The following is a 20,486-nucleotide window of genomic DNA, read 5'->3' as shown; positions in this document are numbered from 1 at the left end:
GGAAAAAGAGGCTCTGAGAGGGAAAAGGAGCTGCTCAAAGTCACACAGCAGTGCCAGGACCCGAAGGCGCTTGCCTTGCCTTCTGTTTGTTATACCTCCCATCTCCAAGGTGAGAAGGGGACAGGTGCAGGTGCCACAGGCAGCTGTGATTGGCCAGAGACCCTCCTGGGGTTCCAAGGAATGGCCGGGAGGCCCAGCCTTCTCCACGTGCACCCCCACCCAGCTGGCTGCCACACCCTCCTCAAAGCCCAGACCTGTTCCATCCCGCCCCAGGCTGCACCTGGTACTTGGTCAGTGCCGGGACCCGCCCTTGCCCAGGGCCCCGAGAGGGTTGAGCTTGAGCATTTTATAGAGGCTGGCGTTGCTATGAAGCTATAGGTGAGGAGGGTGGTGAACCCCACGGTTCCTGGAGGTTTATAAGAAGTGGGAGGACGGTACATCATTTCAAATTTTTATTTTTCACGAAGCTCACAGAGGAGATCCAGCTATGGAATCCAGAGAGAGTTCTACGGGAACAGAACAGAAATTGCCTGGGCCTGGGTCCAGAGAAGGCCTGGAGCCACTTCAGTGCCAGCTTCATCCTTGGCACTCGGCCCCTCACACAGCACCGCTCAGCTCCCGCGAGCCAGAGCCCACGGCACAATGGCAGCCGCTGGCGGCCACGGCTGCAGCTGTTGTCGTGCCCAAGGAGGAGTGGGGGGTTGGCTCCAAGGGCCCAGAGGCCAAGCCAGAGTCTTAGAAATTAGCTAGTCCATTCCCATTTTTTAGAGATGATGCAGTGAAACCCAGAAAGAGCAGAGGCTTTCAAGGAGAGTGAATGTGGAGCCTCAGATCTGGGCCTCTTGTCTACTGCGGGTGTCTGCCTAAGGACCTCTCTAAGCATATCTGAGTGTTGGTGTCTAGAGGGGCTGGCCTGTGTGCGTGTGTCTGTGTGTGCCAGGATTCATCTGTGGCGCATGCTTCTGCACATGCTATGGTTTCCATGTCTGTGTCTCTCGATGGGTGTTCCTGTGTGCACCAACTTGGGGCCATGGGCAGAGGGAAAGGGGCCTATTCCTACAATCTTAGGAGGCCTCTCCAGGCTGAGTAGAGAGATTGGTTCCTGAGGGAAAGGGTGAGGAATGGGGACTTTGGCCCCAGTGGAAGGGATAGACCAGAAGGCAGGCTTGGGCCATGGAAGAGAAGGGTCCCAAGCTAGCAGGGGACAGGGGGAAATAAAACTGAGATGGGGTATGGGTCCCTGGACATTGAAACATGTTCTCAGCCCTCATGTGGGCCCAGCCCTGTGGTCACCCCAATGGGCAACCCCCAGGGAAGTAGTCACATGACGTGGCACTTCTCAGCTGATTGCTTGAGGTCTCCCAATGTGGTCTGGGCCTTGTCCTTGAGTGAGCTGATGTCCAAGCCAGGGAGACTGGCCAACTGCCCAAGGACGGAGGCCCTCTCCTCCTCCTCCTCTGTGTCCTCCTCAATCATCTTGGCCAGCTCCCGCGGCAGCTCCACGTCTCCACCTGCCATCTGAATCTGGCTCTCATCTGTCTCATTCTGAAGGGAAGAGGGGAAGAGGTGGAGTGGGGCTGGAGGTCCAGGAAGACCCAGAGTTGAAGGGACAGGGAGGAGGCCTGGACTGGGCTCCAGACCCCAGGATTCTTGAGCCACATGTTCCAGTGAGTTCAGTCCCCACCCCCACATCCCAGGGTCAAGCTTTTGACACTGGGACATGGACACCTTGCACTTTTATACTGCTTAACTTCACTCTAAGATACTGAAGACACTAGCATAGTGAATAAAGCAAAATGAAAATGCTTAGGAGTCAAACTGTCCCAGTCAGCTAAGTCATAGGGTATCATTACCTACACTGGAGGGTGTACTGGTCATAGTGATGGGTACCGTTTATCAAGTGCCTATCGTATGGCTGACATTCAAAATAACCCTGTGAGGTAGGTATTGTTATCGATTTTACAAACAAGGAAACTGAGGCCTTTTCCACTCATGCACTTTCTCTCTCAAATAAATAAAATCTTAAAAAAACAAAACAAAACAAAAAACCCTACATCATGGATTCCAATATCTGTGCTCTCTGCCCAACACCTACTGGTTGCCACTGCACTTCTCTATCCCTTTGGGGACCCTGGCACTTTCCACTTTATATCCTACTCAGTTACAGCCATGTCTTCCCTCTTCTATTAGACTCAGTTTCCTGATGGCAGGAGTTGTGTCTTTTAATATGCTCGGTGCAGGCATTTGAGCAATGCCTCCATTCCTAGCTGAGTTTTAACTCAGTAGCTTTCCAGGCTCTCTGGACTGTTTTTTGTTTTTTTCCCTCTCTGAGAGATTTTCAGAAGACTGGTGCCCTGTGGCGAGTCAGAGGCAGCCAGGGGATCAGGAAACACCTGCTGAATGAGTGAATGTGATGTTCAAATGTCTGGTCTTGCAATTCAGGTGGAAGCTTCTGGGCACTGGGAATAGCCTGTGCCTCAGTTTCCTCCTTAGGCAACACTTACATGCCCATCTAGTGCTGCACTGCCTATGGAAGATAGCCTCCTGGCTGCCTGGCCAACCAAGGGGCATCCTCCTCTCCGCAGACAGACTCCATGCCCTGGAAGGCAGCCACGGGTCCTGCAGTTAACTGAGGTTCAGCACTCACAAGCTTGAGCTCTGACCCCAGCTCCAACCCTAGCTGGCTGTGTGGTCTTTCCAGTCCCTTAATCTCTCTGAGCCTCAGTCTCCTGATTTGTAGTGTGAGCAACGGCTACCTGGAAGCGCTACTGAGGGGTTACACAAAGGCACGAAGGCCGAGTGCCTGGCACACAGAGGGTGCCGCAGTCTCTACGCCACCCCCCTCCCTGGGTATTCAGGAGCTTCGACTGTACTCACCCTTGTGGTAAAATCTACTGCCTTCCACTTCTGCCTGGGCCTGACTAGGGGTTGGGGGAGGGACACATGGGGGAGAGAAGGAGCGTGAACCAGCTCCAGAAACACAAACTGACCAGTCTTGGGAAGCCTGGGCTTCCCCCCTCAGCACCAAGCCCCAGCCTCTGGATCAGGGAAGGAAAGGTCCAACCAAGAACTCTGTGAGTTTCAGGAGCTGAGAGTTGTGGTGCCCAGAGTGGGGAGAAAGAGTGGGGAGCCCCATGCTCACGGTCCCCATGTGCCTACCAGCCCAGCTCCTAAGCTTACCTTGGGCAGCCGATATTTATCTCGGAAGTGGCTCCGCAGCGTGGCCCGCTCAGCCTTCCTCTGCGTGAACTGCGCGTCCCGCTCCATCCTGCGGGGGAGAGGGGGGGCACCGGGGCGCAGTCATCTCAAGGGCCTGGAGAATGGGTGGGGTCTGTGAGGGAAGGGACGCAGGGGTCTCTGCACACCCCGAGGTGGACCTCGGTTAGGCTTTGCTGCCTCTCCCCCCATCATCGCGGCCCTTTGTTATCTCTGCACCTGCCACACTGGGCTATGGGGGCGGGAGTGTCAGCCAGTGTGGCTCGCTCTGCAGACCCTAATATGTGTCCCTCGAGGCCTCCAACCCCGTCTGTCTTTTCCCTTCCTGACAGATTGTGTTGTGTGAGGGCAAGTACTCGGGACACGCTTGGGTTTGCGTCCTGGCTGCACTACCACTTTTGATATATCACTTATTTTCCTCCTTTGCCACTCACAAAACTATTATCAGGGGGATCTCTGGGTGGCTCAACGGTTTAGCGCCTGCCTTTGGCCCAGGTCGTGATCCTGGAGTCCCAGGATCAAGTCCCACATCAGGCTTCCTGCATGGAGCCTGCTTCTCCCTCTGCTTGTGTCTCTGCCTCTGTGTGTGTCTCTCATGAATAAATAAATAAAATCTTTTAAAAAAAACTATTATCAGGATTAAGCAAAATAATAGCTAATATTTAATGGTTTACCATGTGCCAGGCACTGTGCTATGTGGTTTATATGCGTTAAATAATTTAATCTTAAAAAATATATAGGGCATGTTTTATGGTTGCCATCCCCGTGTTACAGAGGAGGAAACTGAGGCACAGAAAGGTTTAGTTTAAGTAACTGGTCAAAAGTCACCCAGCTAAACAAAACAAAACAAAGCAAAACTGGATCTGAACTAAGCAGCCTCAGATGCCTCTCGGCCCCAGCACTGCCTGCACACAGTCGACGTTGAGTCTCAATATCTATGAGCGCCCCATCTCAAGACCTGTCTCCTTAACTCTGAGCCGCCTCAGCTGCATCGCTTTTCTCGGAATCTCAGACTCAGAGGAGCTCCAGTTGGAAGACGCAGACGGCTAGGACCAGATCGGATTAAGGGATTACTCGTTTCGTCAGAAATGCACGTGCCCCCACCCCATCCCAGGTCCCTACTGCCCCTGCCCCCACTCCCTCTGCCCAGAGTGCGAGGCTGGGACGGGGTCCCGGGTTTAAGATAGGGCAGCTGTGGGGACAGCCTAGAAAGCGCATCCCAGCCTCTTACCGCATCTAGAAAAGTAGGGTAAGGGGATTCGGTGTCTGAAACCGCCCTAGAGGTGGGTCAAGTGGCTGGAGGGGGTTCGGGGGAAGGTCGTCGGTGCCAGGAAGGGATCCCACTCACTTCTCTTCCACCAGTTGCTTCTGATACTCCTCATACTCTTCTCGGCTCATGCCCTGCGCTTCGGCGGCCGATTTGTCCCCGTCCCCCTTGTCCTCGCCGCCCCCCAGGCTCCCGGTGAGGTTCTTCAGCTGGCCGCCCACCATAGTCTTCACCATGAACGCCATGGTCCCCGCTGGCCCTGGCACGGGCGCCGGGAGCCGGGCACGTCCGCACCGACTTCAGCACTAGGGCTCGCGGACAGCTCCTGCCGCCGGCCCGGCGGGGCCCCGCGCTCCAGCCTCCAGCCCCCGCCTCCCCAAACCCCTCCTCACGGGGGGCGGGGGGCATGCACGGGGCTGAGGAGGCTGCACCACGTGCCCGCTCCGCACTCCCGCCTCCCCCACGTGCCTCCTTCCACGCCAAGCTCCGCCTGGGCATCGCTGACAGCGGATTAGGGCCGCGGGGGTGGGGTCTCCCGGGGACGGGGGCGCACCGAGGCGCACGGAGCTCTGCTCCCCTCTCTCCCCTCACTTCCCCCTCTGAGTCCCTGATAGCCAGGATCTCAGCTGGCTGATCCAAGTGGCAGCAAGGGGCAAAGATCCAGCCCTGGGCTCTGCCCCATTGTCCCCAACCTGCTGCCCCAGCAGCTGCCCAGAGAGGTGGACGCCGGGAAAGGGAGGGAGACCAGAGAGGGGGGAATCCCAATTATATCTCCATGGGTTGCCTCATTTTAGTGTGTGCTGCCAAAGCGAGTACCATGGGTTGCCTCCTTCCCATGCCAGCCCCGCTGACCCCTAGAGCTGCAGGAGGTGGCAGGCAGAAGGTTGTTCATGATGATGCTGGCTTGGCTAAGCCAGGAAGGACACCTGGAGGTACCACTCTTTGTGCTGGGTGAATTTGGGGATAGAATTATACCCGGTTGTGATTTCCTCTCCCCCCATTGTCCAGGGTTCAAGGCTCCTGGGGTATCTTGGTCTTTTGGCAATGAAGCCATTCCTTGACCTCCTTACCTGCTTGGAGCTCACTGTCCAGGTACCTGTCTGGAGAAAGTGGAAGCCTTCAGAAAGTAAGGTGAAGCCAGAAGGTCAATGAGCATGTCAAAGCATGGAGAGATGTAAATCACTTTTAATAAGATTAGAGCTCCCCCAAAGCTAAGGTGTGAGCAGGAGCTGGGCACCCAGAAGGAGAGGGTACTGGCCAAGTTGTCTCCCCCCTAGACACCATCCACCTCCTTCCGGGCTTTCAGGTGAGTCGTGCACGCATACTGGGGGAGAGAGGCTCCCTCCTCAGAACCCCCAGGGCCCCAGGGACGTGTGGTGCAGGACACTGATGGCTGCCTGTGGACAAACAGTCCTGAAGGCTCTTTTCCAGCTCCCACCTATTGTCAAGGAAAAAAGAAGATTACTTGGATTTCTGCCTTTGGGGTTCTTGAGACCAGGCTCCAAACTCACCTCTCTAGCATCTCTCCACCCCTGTTCTAGACCTTCCGTGGCTCCCTTGGCCTGCCCCATCAGGACCACATTCTTCCCCTGGCATTCAAGTTCTGTCCAGGTGGCTCCAGCCTTATGGCCACCATTATAAGCCTACCTAATGCATAAGGTTGTCATCATTTCCACTTTGTACCTTTGCTGTTCTCACCTGGAGGCTGTCTCTTCTCTGCTTTTTAAAGCTCAGCACACTTCACTTTTCCTCCAGGACCACCCCCAGACCACCCTGATTCTTCTTGTCTTGACATTCCATCAATAAGGACTGTCAGTCCCACTTCTGAGCACCTTAGCACCTTCTCCATCTCTAAATGTTTCATTCCTTCAACAAACACCCACCAAGCAGAATTAGTGACTTCCCCCCACCTTTTAAATCCTGTTCACTTGGCTTCACAAACTGGTCCCACCCTGCTTTGACAGTACTGAGCGAGTCACTTTTCCTCCAGGATATTGTGCTTTCTTTTTCATGCTTCCATGCTCTTCTCATGCTGTTCCTCTGCACTGATGCCTTTACTTATCTTGACAGGCTGGAAACCTTCTAGTCACCTTGACGACCCATATCCAACATCCCTTCCAGGTCAATTCCTCTATCTGCCCAAGCTGGGTCAAGGGCTTTATTCCTGTACTGTCATAGCCCCGAGCTTCCTGCCATCATGGCACCGACCACATAACTACCAGTTACTCATCAGTTTCTCACACCAGCAAGTGACTTCTGTGAGGGCGGGACTTAGATGGGGCCAGCAGTTGGGCAGGTGACCAGTAGAGCCTATCAGAAAAATGGGTCTTGGCCCAGGTGCTGCTCCTTGGCAGTTGTCAGGCCAGGCACATTCCCCCTGGGCCCCAGTGCCCCACCTCTCAAATCAGGTGGCTCTGACCCAGAATTAAGAGGTGCCAGGTAGGTGTAGGATGTCTTACCCGTAGGAAGACCCACCTGAAGTACTCGTAACAGAAGAAGCCTAGAGTCTGAATGAGGAGGAAGAGCAGAAAGATGCCAGGCTGCAGGCACGAGGAGGCCCCTGGGGCTTGGCGAGGTGAGCAGGGGGGCTTGGCTGCTGCTTTCTGAAAGGGGACATTTTAAAGTCCTGTATCAGCTTCTTACCCAAAAGGAAAGAGGGGACCTGGAATCTGGGCCATCTGTGTGGGCTCTACTTCCTTTCCCAGGCATGGGACACCCTGGCTGTCATCTCCAGAGAATTTGGAGAGGGTCAGGGTACAAAGCAGCTTCCCCCACCCAAGTTCCCATGGCCCATCTGTGGGAACAGCTGGGAAGGCCTAGGGCCTGGGATCATCGGGGCTCTGAAAGGCTCTAGAGATGAGAAAGAAGTAGAGAGCGAAAGACAGACGGTGAGGGCAAATGTAAAAGCAAGACAGGGCAGGGGCACCAGGAAGAGAGGGCTTCACCACCAAGCTCTGAGCACTCCCATTTCGCTTCTGGTCACTGAGGGGGTTGGACCAAATGGTCTCCAGGGTTCTGCTGGCATCGAGAGTCTCTGGAACCCTCCAGAGAGCAGAGAGGGCAGAGAGAAGGTAAGATCTCCATCACAGACACAGACAGACCCCAACACAGATGTGCTTGCCAGCAGTCCTAGGACGGGAGCACAAAGGCAGGAGGACCTGGGGATGCACAGGGGCTGGGCCACAAGGGCGGGGGCCTCATGGTATCCCTACCTTCCCCCTCACCAGTGGGCCTTGAACGTCCTTCTGCAGGAGGCTCAGGATCTGGGCCAGCTCTAAGAAATGATGCTTGGTGCCCACGGGCAGATAGAAGAGCTGGGCTCTTGAGGCCACGCGGGCAGCTGCATCCCTGGGGAGGCGGGACCAGGGGAGGTGACTCATTATCCCTTCTGGTTGTACCCAAACCTCCTAACCCTTCCTCCCTGATTCCTCCCTAATCCCTGATTGCAGCACCTGGTGGGGAACAGGCACCATCTATAGGGCCCCTTCTCAGGGGCTGGTGTTCTTCCCCCAAACATTCCTGTGTCCTCAGACAGTTCTAGCTCCGAGAAAGTTCTCCGTAAAGTTGCCTCTCTCGACTCTAGGCTCCCTGGGCTCTGCTTTCCATCCCCAGCCCCCAGGGGACTTAGTTCCTCTCCCCTTTCCCATCCTCCCACCATCAAGCGTCTAGATGTGAGTAAGGGACCCAGAATCCAGCATCCAGCCTGAAGCTTTCCTCCTCCGTGGCATCAAGGTGACCTCCCTGTCCACAGAGCTCTCTGGGGAGCCCTTGAGGCTTGGCCCAAAGTGGGATGTTGGGGGGCTGGTGGAGGCACAAAGAACACAGGGACTGCCCCCTCCTGCTGGGCCTGATCTTGGTTGTGGTTGCTCCAAGCATGTCATCAAAGCACGGCCTCCTTCCAGGCACTGTCACTGAAGGAGGGCTCAGATTCAACCCTCCCTGGGGAGGTGGGGTGTCTGATAGGGGCTCTCATGAGGGCCCCTCCCAGGGAGAATTACTTTTAAACTAGGAATTTCAAGACTTTAAACTTGAGTCAATTAAGTTCAAGTCAACTCAACAAGCCTAACGGTGCCCCAGCCCCTCCCTGTGCACCAGACTTTGTGCTGGGTGCTCAGGAAGTGAGGAGAGGACTAGGGAACCCGGAGGAACTGGAGGCTGAGCACGTGGGTGGAGCGGGACTTCTCTGCCCCTCCTCGCAGATGCCCTTACCTTATCTCTTGCAGGTCCTGGAGCAGAGTCCTCTGTCTGTGGAGCAGGGCGCAGACCTTGGCAGAGTCCTGCAGGAGTGCCACCCTGTTCTCTGGGGCCCAGGGCTCAGCCCCTCTCTCCTCAGAATCCCTCTTCCCCAGGGACACTGAAGCCCTCTTCCTTCTGGAAGGCCTTACCAGCTTTCCTGGCCCCTGCTCACTTTGGACATTATCTGACATACTGAGTTTATCCCCCGTCCGGCTGGGCTTCTGGACTTCCCTCCTCTCAAACGGCTTATCCCTGAGGGTCATAGGCTCTCTGCCCTCTGCAGAAGTGGTTCTGCCCCTGGAGGCAGCAAAGGCCCAGTCGAGTCCTCTCCTACCTACTCCCACTCGGGGCCCAGTCCAAGATGGGGCCAGTGCCCAACAGCCCTCAGTGCCTGCGCCTCTGTCTCGCTGAGAGGCCTGGAGAAGTGACCGCCCCTCTCCGGGGTGGGTAGAACCTGGCAGGAGGAGTTCTGGGCCTGGAAGTAGGGTCAGAGAGCGGCCTGGCCTTGGAGTGTGGCCCCGTCGCCACCCCGCCGCTCCAGCAGCCCAGCCTCAGCCGCTCTGGCCCGAGGACACAGATGAGAGCCCCGAGCTGTCAGAGCCCAGCAAAGCTCGCAGGAGCCCCTGGCCTCCCTGCCTGGCATCGAGCATCCAGCTCTCCGGCCCAGGCTGGGCATGCCACGGGGCATGACTGTTCCGAGGAGAAGCCAGGAGGGCAGTGGCGATGAAGCGAGGCTTCGGGTGCATCTGAGCACTAAGCCAGCCATCCGTACGTGACCCAAGTCACATGTGGAGCTACATGCAAATTAGCACCCGGTCTCTTTCTGGCACTTGTCCAGGGCCCCGGGTACCCGGCAGTGCCTCTCCCAGCCCCAGCCACGTGGATCCGGGGGCACCTGCTCACACAGGGCTAGCCCCCTGCATGCTCCCCGGCCTCGCAGATCCAGCCCATCCTGCCACCTGCGGCACTGCACCCCCCTCTCCTTTCCCCCCAGGCCTTGGGGGAGACTAGTTCCCAAGTACAGTGGTTGCTCCTCCTCCTGGACAGAGGGAGCCCCCCGGTGCCAGGGGCCCAGTGCCTGAGGGAGCTCACTCTTCCAGGCCTGCAGGCAGGGCCTTGGGTGCCCAAGGGGGCCACTCACCCAGGCTCCGACAGGCCTGGCATGGCCCAGGGACCCCAGCTGCATCTTCCATTGCCTCTCAGCCTGGGCCAACCGTTTGGATAGACCCTGGAGGGCCTGCAGGATCTGGCGATGTCTGCCCAGCGTCTCCTCCAGGCCAAAGCGTCGCTCCCCTGGAGAATGGGGCAGAGCTGGGACAGGCAGCCGGCGGCACCGCGGTAGGAGGTCCTATCTTTGGGGGGCTTCTTGGAGAGGGTGGGCAGAAAGTCAGGCTTCTGCCTCCAAGACTCTCCCCTGAAAAGATGTGAACCCGTGGAGGAACCCCACCCGTGGGGTGGGAATAGGACCGAGTCCCAGGACCCGGGGTCTGCTAGATGGGGCCTCCTCAGGCCCTCCTCTCCCCACTACTTAAAGGACTCCTGGTTTGAAGGGAAGAGGGTCCTGTGATGCTCCAATGGGCCCCTGCCCCACCTGCCTGCTCCCTGGGTCCCTACCCTCTTCCTGGACTTTGGAGCTCAGCTTTGGCATCGCGTCCTCCCTGGTGCCAAGGGCCAGCCTCGCCCGAAGCCCTTCCAGCTGCCTTGCCAGCCGGCGCTCCTCCATCTCCAGAAGGGGATGGCGGGGAGGCTGGACAAAGAAGAGAGAAGTCAGGCCTGAAACCCGTGGGAGGCCTGCGGTGAGGGGAGCTTTCCCCCAGAGCCCCAGCCCCCATCCTGGTGGACCAAACATCCATCCCAGCCAGGGAAGAAGCGCCCCAGCTGGGTCTCCCTCACTGGGCCACGAGGCCCTACAATTGCAGCCCGGCTCTGTGGCTGCCCCATCCCCACCCCTTCCCTCCTGCTGCCGCCTGACACCCCAGCAGCTCTCTCGGGACTCGGACTTTTGTCCGGGCGGCTCCCCACTCAGCCACCTCTCTCTGCTCTTCAAGCTCCTGTCTTCCAGGTGGCCTTCCCTGCTCCCCTTAGCTGGTCAGGACCCCTCTTTCATGTTCCCACAGTCCCCAGCCAGCTTGGGAGATGCTCCAGGACAGGGCCTGGTGCCAGGTCACCTCTGGCCCCCAGCACGGCCCGGAATAAAGCCTGGCCTGGGCAGAGCTGCAGAGCTCAGAGACACAGACAGCTCTCAGTAGAGATAAAGGCTGGAATGATGGTACGGAACACCGTGACGTGAGCAGAAGCTTCTGCGACAGGGAGGGGTCCCCGGGCTGTCTCTCCCCTAGCTCTCCCCTGAAGTGCCGGCCCAGGGCTGGCATCACCTTAGGACCCGGCTCACTCAGACTGAAGGTCAGGAAGGACAGGATGTCATGGTCATCTGGAAGGGGGGAGAGAAGGGAAGGTAAGACGCCCCCCTCGGCCCAGTGGCCTGTGTGCTCAGCCCTCACCCCCAGGCCCCATTACATTCTGGGCAGGCAGGAGATCTGGGCAGCTCTATCCTTCGTCTTGCTCACTTCATAGGAAACGTGTGGGGGGCAGACAAGCAGGGGGGTGGACAGTGAGGGTGGACCCACACACAGAGCCAGGTGGGTGCCCCACAGTGAGTGGGTAAACTGGACAGTCCTGGGTGAGAGCCAGGGCAGCAGACTGACACCCTCAGGCCCCAGAGCGTGGCCTCTACTGGCAGAAGCAAGCACGCAGCGGCCACCCCCTCAGCAGGGCTCTGATCATTTCACTCTCCTCCTCAGAAACCTTCCATGGCTCCCTAGGGCCTAGAGCCTAAAGACCAAAGTCCTGGCCTTCAAGAACTCCCACTCTCGGGTTCTATTCTGCTTTCCAGCTGTGGGTCTCTCTGTGGACTCTCCATGACATTACATCCTTTTGCTCCGGTTCCCTAAATGTCCCTCGTGGCTGCCCTCTTCTGCTTGCCCCACAGTCCCCAGCTGGGGGCACGTATGAGACCATCACCGGAATAAAGGCTTCTGGTGCTTATCCTATTCGAGACTCAGCAGCCCTGCAAGGCAGACGTGACCTCCCCCGGTGGCAGCAGAGGCCCAGAGACGGCTTGTGCATGACTTCCCAGGCCACATAGAGAGGAAGTGGCTAGCCCCACGCCCAGAGCCGTTTAGAAGGTGTGCGCAGGATGAGTCATTAGGTACCACTCTGCCCTCACTTGCCCAGAAGGCCTCACCTGCCAGGGTGCTGGTGGCTGCCGAGACCCCAAAGAAACCTCCAGGAGCCAAAAGCAGGGGCCCGGTGTCAACACAAACCTCATCTAGGTCACTGGGTGTGAGGCCACTGCTCAGGGACACCTGAGGGGTACAGAGGAGTGAGCCCCTTGCAGATAGAACCCTCTCCTCTCCCCTGACCCCAGCTGTGGGGCACTGTCCCCATCTCTGATTCACCAGCTCCCCTGGTTCTAAAGTAGAGCTTGCAGGTGGCTGCAGGGCTTGGCATCAGAATGGCACGGGGGTGGGGGGACACACGCTCACCTGGTCTCACTCCAGCCCACGTAAGTATGTGCTCTGGGAGTTAGCAGTGTGTGCAGGGAGGAGGAGCCCGCATGTGCCAGGAACCCCGTGCAGCGGCACGGGCACGACTCTGTTGGGGTCACGGGGCTCGCACAGCAGCTCTGTAGCTCTGGGCCCTCCAGCCCTCCAGCCCCCACCCAGAGAAGCTGCAGAAGCAGGAGGGGCCACTCACACGCAGCCTGTGCCCCCAGTACGTGATCCGTGCCGTGAAGGGTCGTGGCAGGTTGCGGAAGTCCCAGCGGCAGGAGCCCAGCTCGCCGCCGGCTCCGTCCCTGTGGGCGCAGGACCCAAGGTCTGGTCGCGGGGGTGGTCCCGGGGGCTGCTCTGCGCAGGCGTCCTGGGGACCCGGGACGGGACAGGTCCCCGTGGCCTAGCCGAGTCTGCTTCTCTAGCAGGAGGAGAGGCGCAGGAAAGCAGGCCTCGCCTGGCGGAGCTGGGAGTTGGAGTTTACAGAAAAGGCCAAGGCCTCCCTGTGCCCCGTCCCTGGGGGACAGAGCCTGACGGGCGTGGGTCCTGCCCTCAGGTCCCCGGGCCCTCCCTTGACCTCCACATCCGCCTGCGCCTGCGGGTAAGGCTTCTCCTCCCTCTCCTTTCTCCCGGCCTGACTCAGCAGGACTGAGTCGGGACAGTGGCACAGACAAGTTCTGGGGGCCCGAGGGGGCCGAGGCTCCGTGGGGCGGAGGCGCACAGCAGGTGCTCCCCAGCCGGGCGCAGGGCGGGGAGGGAGGCCAGCTCCGGGGGCAGCCTGCGTCACCTTGGCCGTGTGACCAGCCCTCCCAAACCTGAATTTCCTCACCTTCCAAATGAGGATAATAATTGGAACTACCTCATAACATTGTTATGAGGGTTTAACCAAGACCATGAATGTAAAGCGCTCGGCCCGGCGCCAGGCGCACAGGTAGTCTCTGCTCCATAAACATGAGCAATTACTCTAATTGTTATGAGCTGAGGGGTATTTGCTGAGCGACACTGACGGGCTGGCCCTGCTCCCGGTGGGACGGGAAGCCACGTCAGCTGGAAGGAGGGGTGGCGCAGGGCAGGGCACAGGCCACATGGCCTCCAATCTCGGCCCTGCGCACAGCCGTGTGACCTTGGGCAAGTCGCTCCACCTCTCTGGGCCTCCCCGGCCAACCTGTGATTGGGGACTAAGACTCCCTCGCCGCCAGGGTGCTGCTGCTCAGAGGCGGTGTTGTGAGTGACCACACTCGGCACATGCTCCCCCTTGTGTCCTTTGACACCCCCCACCAGGGTGGGGGCGCTAGGCATTGAGGACTCAGTGGGGCCGTTCCTGGGAAGCCCGAACAAACTCGGGTCCCTGCCCTGGAGGAGGCCCCGCGGGGACCAAGGAGACAGGAGTTCCAGGGCAGCAGCTCAGATAAGAGGCCAGCGAGGAGGGCACAGCCGGGCAGTGTTGGGGGGGCGCCTCAGGACCCAGGCCGGGGCTCGGGTAGGCAGTGAGGGTACCGCGGAGGCCCCGGGAGCGGGCTGGGGTCAGTCCCGACAGGGGCTTACCCGTGCGACTCGAGGCGAGTGTGCCCATCACTGGCCAGCACGCGGATGACAGGGCTCTGCTGCGGGGGGGACAAGCGGCCTGAGCCATGGGTGCGGGCTGGAGTGCGATGGTGTGGACAGGAGGACGGCCCGGAGATCACCACTCACCTGGGTGTCCTCGGCCGAGGAGTCGAAGAGGATCCCGATGCCGTCCCACGAGTTCGGCCCCCCCGGGGCCAAGCCCACCTGGCCCTTGTCCCGGGTGTACCACACGGCCTGCGGGGCCCCAGCTGCTCAGCCCGGGGACCTCGGGACACCAGAGCCTCGGGATCGCCACCCGCCTCCCCGGCTCACCCCCCGTGCTCCCGCCGGGCCTCGACTGGGGCCACTCACCATGCCCTGGGCTCCCAGGCGCCCCGGCCCCGTCACCCTCATCTGCACCTCCACCTCCCAGGCCGAGAAGAGGACGGGAGCCCTGCTCCACACGGCACCACTGAGGCTCTGCGTGGACGGGGCCAGGCGCACTTCTTCCGGACCCAGTACAGCACCTGCGTATCGGGACAGCTCAGAGCCGGGGGCCCCCCCCCGTCCCCTGCCCTCCGTCATTCTCTGTCTGGCCTGGGCCGCGCTCTGGGGGAGCAAGGAGGTGACATCAGGGCCTGCCAGTAAATAACAGGCCAGCTGTCGCATGCGGGAACCCACCGGAGACGTGGGTGCTGGAGCCCAGCACAGAGCTGGAGCCCCCCACAGCTGGGGCGCCTCACCGGGTGGGGGCAACAGATGTCAGACCCACGGGGGGCGCTTCACCTGATTTCTCAAGGAAGCCTCACCACAAGTTTGTGCAGCCTGCTTTTAAAAGACCCCATTAAAAAAAATAAAAATGAAAATAAAAATAAAAATAAAAATAAAATAAATAAATAAATAAAAATAAAAATAAATAAGAGACCCCATTTTACACACGAGGCTCAGACAAGCTAAGGAACTAAGTGGATTGGAACTCAGCTCATCCGATTCCAAAGTATGGCTGACCCTCCAACAACACGGCTTTGGGCTGCGTGGGTCCATTTATATGCGCGTGATTGTTTTCATAAATGCCATATGATACTGTAAATGCGGTTTCCTGATGATTCTCTTTTTTCTTAAAAGTTATTTATTTTAGGGGGACCTGGGTGGCTCAGCGGTTGAGCGTCTGCCTTTGGCTCAGGGCGTGACCCCGGGGTCCTGGGATCGAGTCCTGCATCGGGTTCCCTGCATGGAGCCTGCTTCTCCCTCTGCCTGTGTCTCTGCCTCTGTGTGTCTCTCATGAATAAATAAATAAAACATTTTTTCTTTTTTTTTCTTAGATTTTATTTACTTATTCATGAGAGACACAGGCAGAGGGAGAAGCAGGCTCCATGCAGGGAGCCTGATGCAGGACTCGATCCCGGGTCTCCAGGATCAGGCCCCGGGCTGCAGGCGGCGCTAAACCGCTGAGCCACCTGGGCTGCCCTAAATAAAATATTTTTAAAGAATTTATTTATTTTAAGGAACGAGAATGAGTGTGAGCAGGGGGAGGAGCAGCGAGGAAGGAGGGGTTGGAGAAAGACTCTCCAGCAGACTCCGCACTGAGCCTGGAGCCTAGGCTCACGACCCTGAGACCACGACCTGAGCCAAAACCAAGAGTCGGAGGCTTAACGGACTGAGCCTCCCAGGCGCCCTCTTCCTTACGATTTTCTTAACACTTCCTTCTCTCTGGCTTACCTTATTGTAAGAATACGATATATAATACGTACAACGTACAAAATGTGTTACTTGCCTCTGTGCATATTGGTAAGGCTTGGGGTCAAGCTATTAACAGTTAAGTCTTGGGGGCATCACAAGTGACATCCTGATTTTCCACGCGTGTGGGGCCGGCGTCCCTAACCCCTGAGCTGTTCAAGTGTCAACCGTTCAAGCATCAGCCTTTTGCCCCACAAGACAGATTTGTGCCTCTCTGAGTGTCAGGTGAGGAAACAGGACCCACGGAGGAAAAGGATGCGCGGGGGGCCCCGGGACACAGCAGAGTGCTTTGTGAGAACAACCACGTTGGGGTTCAGGATCCAGACTGCGGAAGCACGGAGAGACGGAGAGATGCCCCGTGTGGCCAAACGAGGCCCGGGGGCTTCCTGGTGGGGGCACCTGGGGGCATTCCAAGGTGAGGAAAGCATTTGAAAGCCAAAGTGGGACCTGGCTGGCAAGGCAGGTGGTGAGGAAAGGGTGGGGGATGGAGTGAGTGTGTGTGTGTGTGTGTGTGTGTGTGTGTGTGTGTGTGTGAATTCTCAGTGGCTGTGGCTAGGGGGAGACCTATCTGGGAGGAGGAGGGAAAGGGGAGAGAAACTGAGGCAGGCTCGGCAGGAATCGGGGGGAGGGTGATCAGAGGCCTCACCCAGCTGGCTCCCCACCCCTCTGGCCTGCCAGCCTGGAACCTGGCCCAAGGCCCAGGCCTTGCCAGGACTTTCCGGAGGCTACTAATCCCGGCTGTTTGCTCAGCAAGGCCAGGGCTGGGGGTGGGGAGGCTCAGAGGCTGCAAGGCCAGATCCTGGGGGCCCTTAGAAGCCACCACTGCCTCTGAAGTGGCTTGTAGGAGGCAAGGATTGTCCACTGAATACTACACGTGTGCAGTCAGCCTTAGGTGGGTTGTGCGTGAGACCTCACCCCAAACTGCCGGCTCCCCGAGTCCGACTCGGCCCTGCGTCTCTGGGCTCGGCACAGAGGGGCAGTGGTGGTGGCAGGTGAGTGAACGAATGAAGGGACAGGCCGCATCTGGCTGTGTGACCTCGGCAAAGCCTCTGCCCCTCTATGGGTCTGAGCCACTCCGGGCCTGATGGGGCCCAGGGGCAGGGGGCGCCGCGCTCGGGCCTGAGGCAGGGCCTGGCTTGGTGCCGCGAGAACCGGCCCCTTCCTTTGTTTACCTCCGGTGCCTCCGTGAGGGAAGATTGACGGGGCCTGTCATGGTAAAGGGACACCTGTTCTGGCCTCAGTCAGGAATCACGCGCCGCTCAGAGCTTCCACCTCACACACACAGAAATACGTGATGGATCTGCTTTCTCTCTTTGCCCTGCCTGTTAGGGGGCTCTGAGCCAGCTCTATGGCCAAGTAGGGGGCAGGCCACGCAGCACGCGCTGGTGACAAGCCGTGTTCCTAGACTCACCTCCTGCCTCAGCCTTACCCCCTAGTCTTGATCCTCTCGTTCATTTCTAACCTAAGCTCGTCTGTACTGCGTGGGTTTTCGTCAGTCCTCGGGGAGCCTTTCCTCGGGTGCCTGTCTGGGTTGAGCATCTGACCCCTGATTTCAGCTCGGGTCATGACCTCAGGGTTGTGGGACTGAGCCCCACAGTGGGGAGAAAGTTCCGTCTTCAACAAGAGCAAGTAGAAAGGAGACTCCGGAGGCCTGGTTGGGCAGTTCCCGAAGCTACTGTGCTCGTGCCCCCCGCCCCCAGCACACACAGGGCAGAGCTGCTGCTCCAGCTGCCAGGCAGCCCCCAGTTCTCCCGGACAGCCCGGCCCGTCGGGGAGCAGGGAGCGGGGAGGCTGGCGCTGCCCAAGCTGCCTTGGGCGGTGGGTCTGGGCCTCAGCAGGCGGGCGAGCGTGTGTACTTACAGGCGGGAGAAGCAGAGGAAGGAGAGGGTCCAGGAGAGGCAGAGGGAGAGAGAGAAGCCCTAGGCGGAGACAGAGGAAGGCAGGGAGAGAAACTGAGGCGGGGGGCGGGGTGGGCCGTGGTGGGCGGAGGAGGAGGTGGGTGACAGGGGCCCTGGGCCCTGGGCCCGCCAGCACCGAGTCACAGCTGCCTGGAGCTGGCCAGCCCCCCCCCCACGCGGCTGATCCACCCCCCCTCATTGCTCCCCTCGGCCGATCCCGCCTGTCCCCCCCCTCCGGCCCGCTCACCTCCGTGATGACTCCAGAAGGGTATTGCAGCCCCGGGCGCCGCCAGCCTTGGTCCTTTGAAGCTGAGCTTATACTCAAACCTCCTCTGAAGAGAACTGGCCCCCTCAGGGCCGGGGGCGCCCAGGAGCAGGAGGAGGGCGAGGGCGAGGCGGAGCAGGGGCTCCCCGCTGGCCACCAGCATTGCAGCCGCAGGGGGAGGCCAGGGCGGGCCCCAGGGCGGCCGGGCGGGGAGGAGCTGCTGTCGCCGTCCTCTCCCTGTCCCCACAGAGGCCGGTTCCCCGGGGCGACCTCCTCGCCAGCCTGACCCCGACCTCTCGCGCACCTCGGGCCATCACCCGCCGTCCCTCGGGCGGCCTCTCCCCTGGCTCAGGATGGGCCCCGCCCCGCCTCCTGCCCGCAGATCAATGTCCCGGGCCACCCCCGTCCCGCCTTCTCTGTCCCAGGCGCTCCTCCCGCGTCCCCGGACACTCAGGCCTCCGAGCGCCTGTTTCCTCAACACAGAAGTTTCCTGCAGAGAAAGGGGGTCTCAACAGCAAATGAACGCCACGTGTGGCCTTGTCTGGAGCCTCGTTTTAACTAACCGACTGGGGGGAAACGAGACTATTGGGGGAAATCTGAACAATAAATACTTGATTTAAATAAGGAATTGCTGTTAAAGATTTTAAGAGTAATAATGGTACTGTGGTCACATTATTTTTTAAAAAAGTGTTGTCTTGGGGTGCCTGGGGGGCTCAGCCGTTGAGCATCTGCCTTGGGCTCAGGGCCTGATCCTGGAGACCCAGGATCGAGTCCCGCGTCGGGCTCCCTGCATGGAGCCTGCTTCTCCCTCTGCCTGTGCCTCTGCCTCTCTCTCTCTCTCTCTCTCTGTCTTTCATGAATGAATAAATAAAATCTTTTTTAAAAAATGTGTTTTGTCTTTTAGAGAAATGTAGGAAAGCTCTACCAATAAATTGATCAAATGCTTAGGATCTGCTTCCAAGTGTCCGGGAGCTCAGAGCTCAGAGGTGGGGGTGCTGGGCACAGGATTAGTCTGGAACTGCTGTTCACGCTGGATGGTGAGGATGTGGGTGTTTGTGACTTCTCTCTCCTGCATATGGTTATAGGATTATTTCCATTCTACAAACGTTTTAAAAAAAGAAATCCTATATTTCAAATATTTTCACTCAAATGCTCATTTTCCAGAGTGGCTCACTTGCCAAGAATCTGGCTAGCTGAAGTTTTACTGTACTTTCTAAGTTCCCAATGGGATTAAGTTACCGAAACCCTACAAATTAATTAAAATCAAGGCTGTAAATGGAAAAGCTTAGGACACGCTAAAAGGAAACCTTCATTTCTCAACAGTAAGTGCTCAGCCACCTGCACCCCGCTGTCCCCACCTCCACGGCCATGCTGTGCAACGGCAGGCCCCAGTGTGGCCCTGCTCCCTCACCTGCCACTCAGTTCTCACTCCTGCCCCTACTGCCCCATCACAACCGCTCCAGGGGTGCCTGGGTGGCTCAGTCGGTTAAGCATCTGCCTTCGGCTCAGGTCACGATCCCAGAGTCCTGGGATCCAACCCCAGATGGGGCTCCCTGCTCTGCGGGGAGTCTGCTTCTCCCTCTCCTTCTGCCCCTCCCCCCACTCATGCTTTCTCTCTCAAATAAATAAATAAAATCTTAAAAAAAAAAAAAAAGGAAAGGAAACCACTCTGGGAGGGCCTGACAATGACCCCTGTCCTTTGCTTCCAGGGGACACTTGTCAACCGGTCTCTGCAGGGTGGACTGCCATGAGCATCCACTTCCTCGCCCCCTCCCCTACACTCTGAGAAGCCTTCTGGCTCCCCTGCAGGGCCCCCCCTCATCCCCGCCCCTGCCGGCCTCCTCTGTGCGCCTTTGCCACCCACTGCCCTCCCTCCCGGCACCTCTGGGGTTCCTTGTGCTGGGGCCTGTCCTCGCTTTCCCTGAGTTCCCTGGCCAAGTTCACCCAAGCCCACGGCTTCCAGCACCATTGCGGTGCTCATGATCCCCAAAACTCTACTGTTAATGGGCTATGGGCCTGAATGTCTAACTCTGTGGTGACATCTCTACTTGGAGGTCCCCAGAGAACACGTCCACCTCAAACTGCTGTTGTCCAACGTCTGGCCTGCCCTTGTCAAGGCTAGGGGCTCGTGAATGGCAACCCCCACCCCTGCCCTGTCAAACCGGAGCAAGCTCTTCAATTTGCTCTCGCTACTCATAGGCCACCTTACCTGATCCTCTAACCTCCAAGCCTGTTTATCTGTAGGATGAGGTACTCACAGCACGTATCTTCAAGAGCTGACTGGGGGGTACGTGAGATGACACATCTCGTGTGTTGACAATAGGGCGTGGCACGTAGTGAGCACTCCGCTCAGTAAAGTGTCAGCTGTGCTCACCTTCCTCTGCACCTCCAATGGCCTCCGCAGCCCAGGCCACCGGCAGTCACCTCCTGGCTGGCCGCCTGCAGCCTCCCCACTGTCTCTCTGTCTCCACTCTGGACACTCCCACCCCCAGGGCCAGATTGTAACCAGAATTATTCTCAAATGCAGATCTGACCACATGGCTCCTTGGTCCTAAACCCTTCAATTGCTCCTGGTCATTTGTAGCAAGTTAAACCCGTGGGATCTGCAGAGCCAGGTGGGGTCTGGGCCCTGCTTCCTCTCTAGCCTTGCTTGCTCCCAAAAGACCCCCACTGGCACCTGGGGCCCAGCCACACTTCAGGACCTCATCAGGCTGTGGCATCTCAGCACTTTGCCCAGGCAGTGCCCTTCCTTTGCCAGAAACGCCTCATTC

General features: G+C 58.4%; 2 protein-coding genes across 8 annotated transcripts; both read right to left on the bottom strand.

The window, feature by feature from the left end:
* Positions 1-439: 439 nt before the first annotated feature.
* Positions 440-5,503, bottom strand: CPLX3 (complexin 3). Its single transcript, XM_072809670.1, has 3 exons — positions 4,565-5,503; positions 3,181-3,268; positions 440-1,545 (listed from the first exon to the last, which is right to left on the bottom strand). The coding sequence occupies exons 1-3, from the start codon at positions 4,726-4,728 to the stop codon at positions 1,321-1,323; spliced, it is 477 nt and encodes a 158-aa protein (XP_072665771.1). The 5' UTR covers positions 4,729-5,503; the 3' UTR covers positions 440-1,320.
* A 147-nt stretch (positions 5,504-5,650) lies between these two features.
* On the bottom strand, positions 5,651-18,077 carry LMAN1L (lectin, mannose binding 1 like). Of its 7 annotated transcripts, none has more exons than XM_072809662.1 (13): positions 17,698-18,076; positions 14,188-14,342; positions 13,963-14,070; positions 13,816-13,874; positions 12,476-12,575; positions 11,964-12,084; positions 11,095-11,150; positions 10,334-10,466; positions 9,861-10,012; positions 8,693-8,748; positions 7,708-7,831; positions 6,959-7,086; positions 5,651-5,921 (listed from the first exon to the last, which is right to left on the bottom strand). In XM_072809662.1, the coding sequence occupies exons 1-13, from the start codon at positions 17,876-17,878 to the stop codon at positions 5,786-5,788; spliced, it is 1,509 nt and encodes a 502-aa protein (XP_072665763.1). In that variant the 5' UTR covers positions 17,879-18,076; the 3' UTR covers positions 5,651-5,785. The 7 variants fall into 7 exon arrangements, with proteins under 7 accessions (XP_072665763.1, XP_072665762.1, XP_072665761.1 ...); XM_072809661.1 differs by having other exon boundaries at positions 8,693-8,760; positions 13,816-13,871; XM_072809660.1 differs by having other exon boundaries at positions 8,693-8,760; positions 17,698-18,075.
* Between the last annotated feature and the right edge of the window lie 2,409 nt (positions 18,078-20,486).

This window comes from Canis lupus, chromosome 32 (genome assembly GCF_048164855.1).
Source record: "Canis lupus baileyi chromosome 32, mCanLup2.hap1, whole genome shotgun sequence".
NCBI lineage: Eukaryota > Metazoa > Chordata > Mammalia > Carnivora > Canidae > Canis > Canis lupus.
Note: the sequence above shows the minus strand (reverse complement) of the source record. Positions and strands in the feature narration are given on the sequence as shown.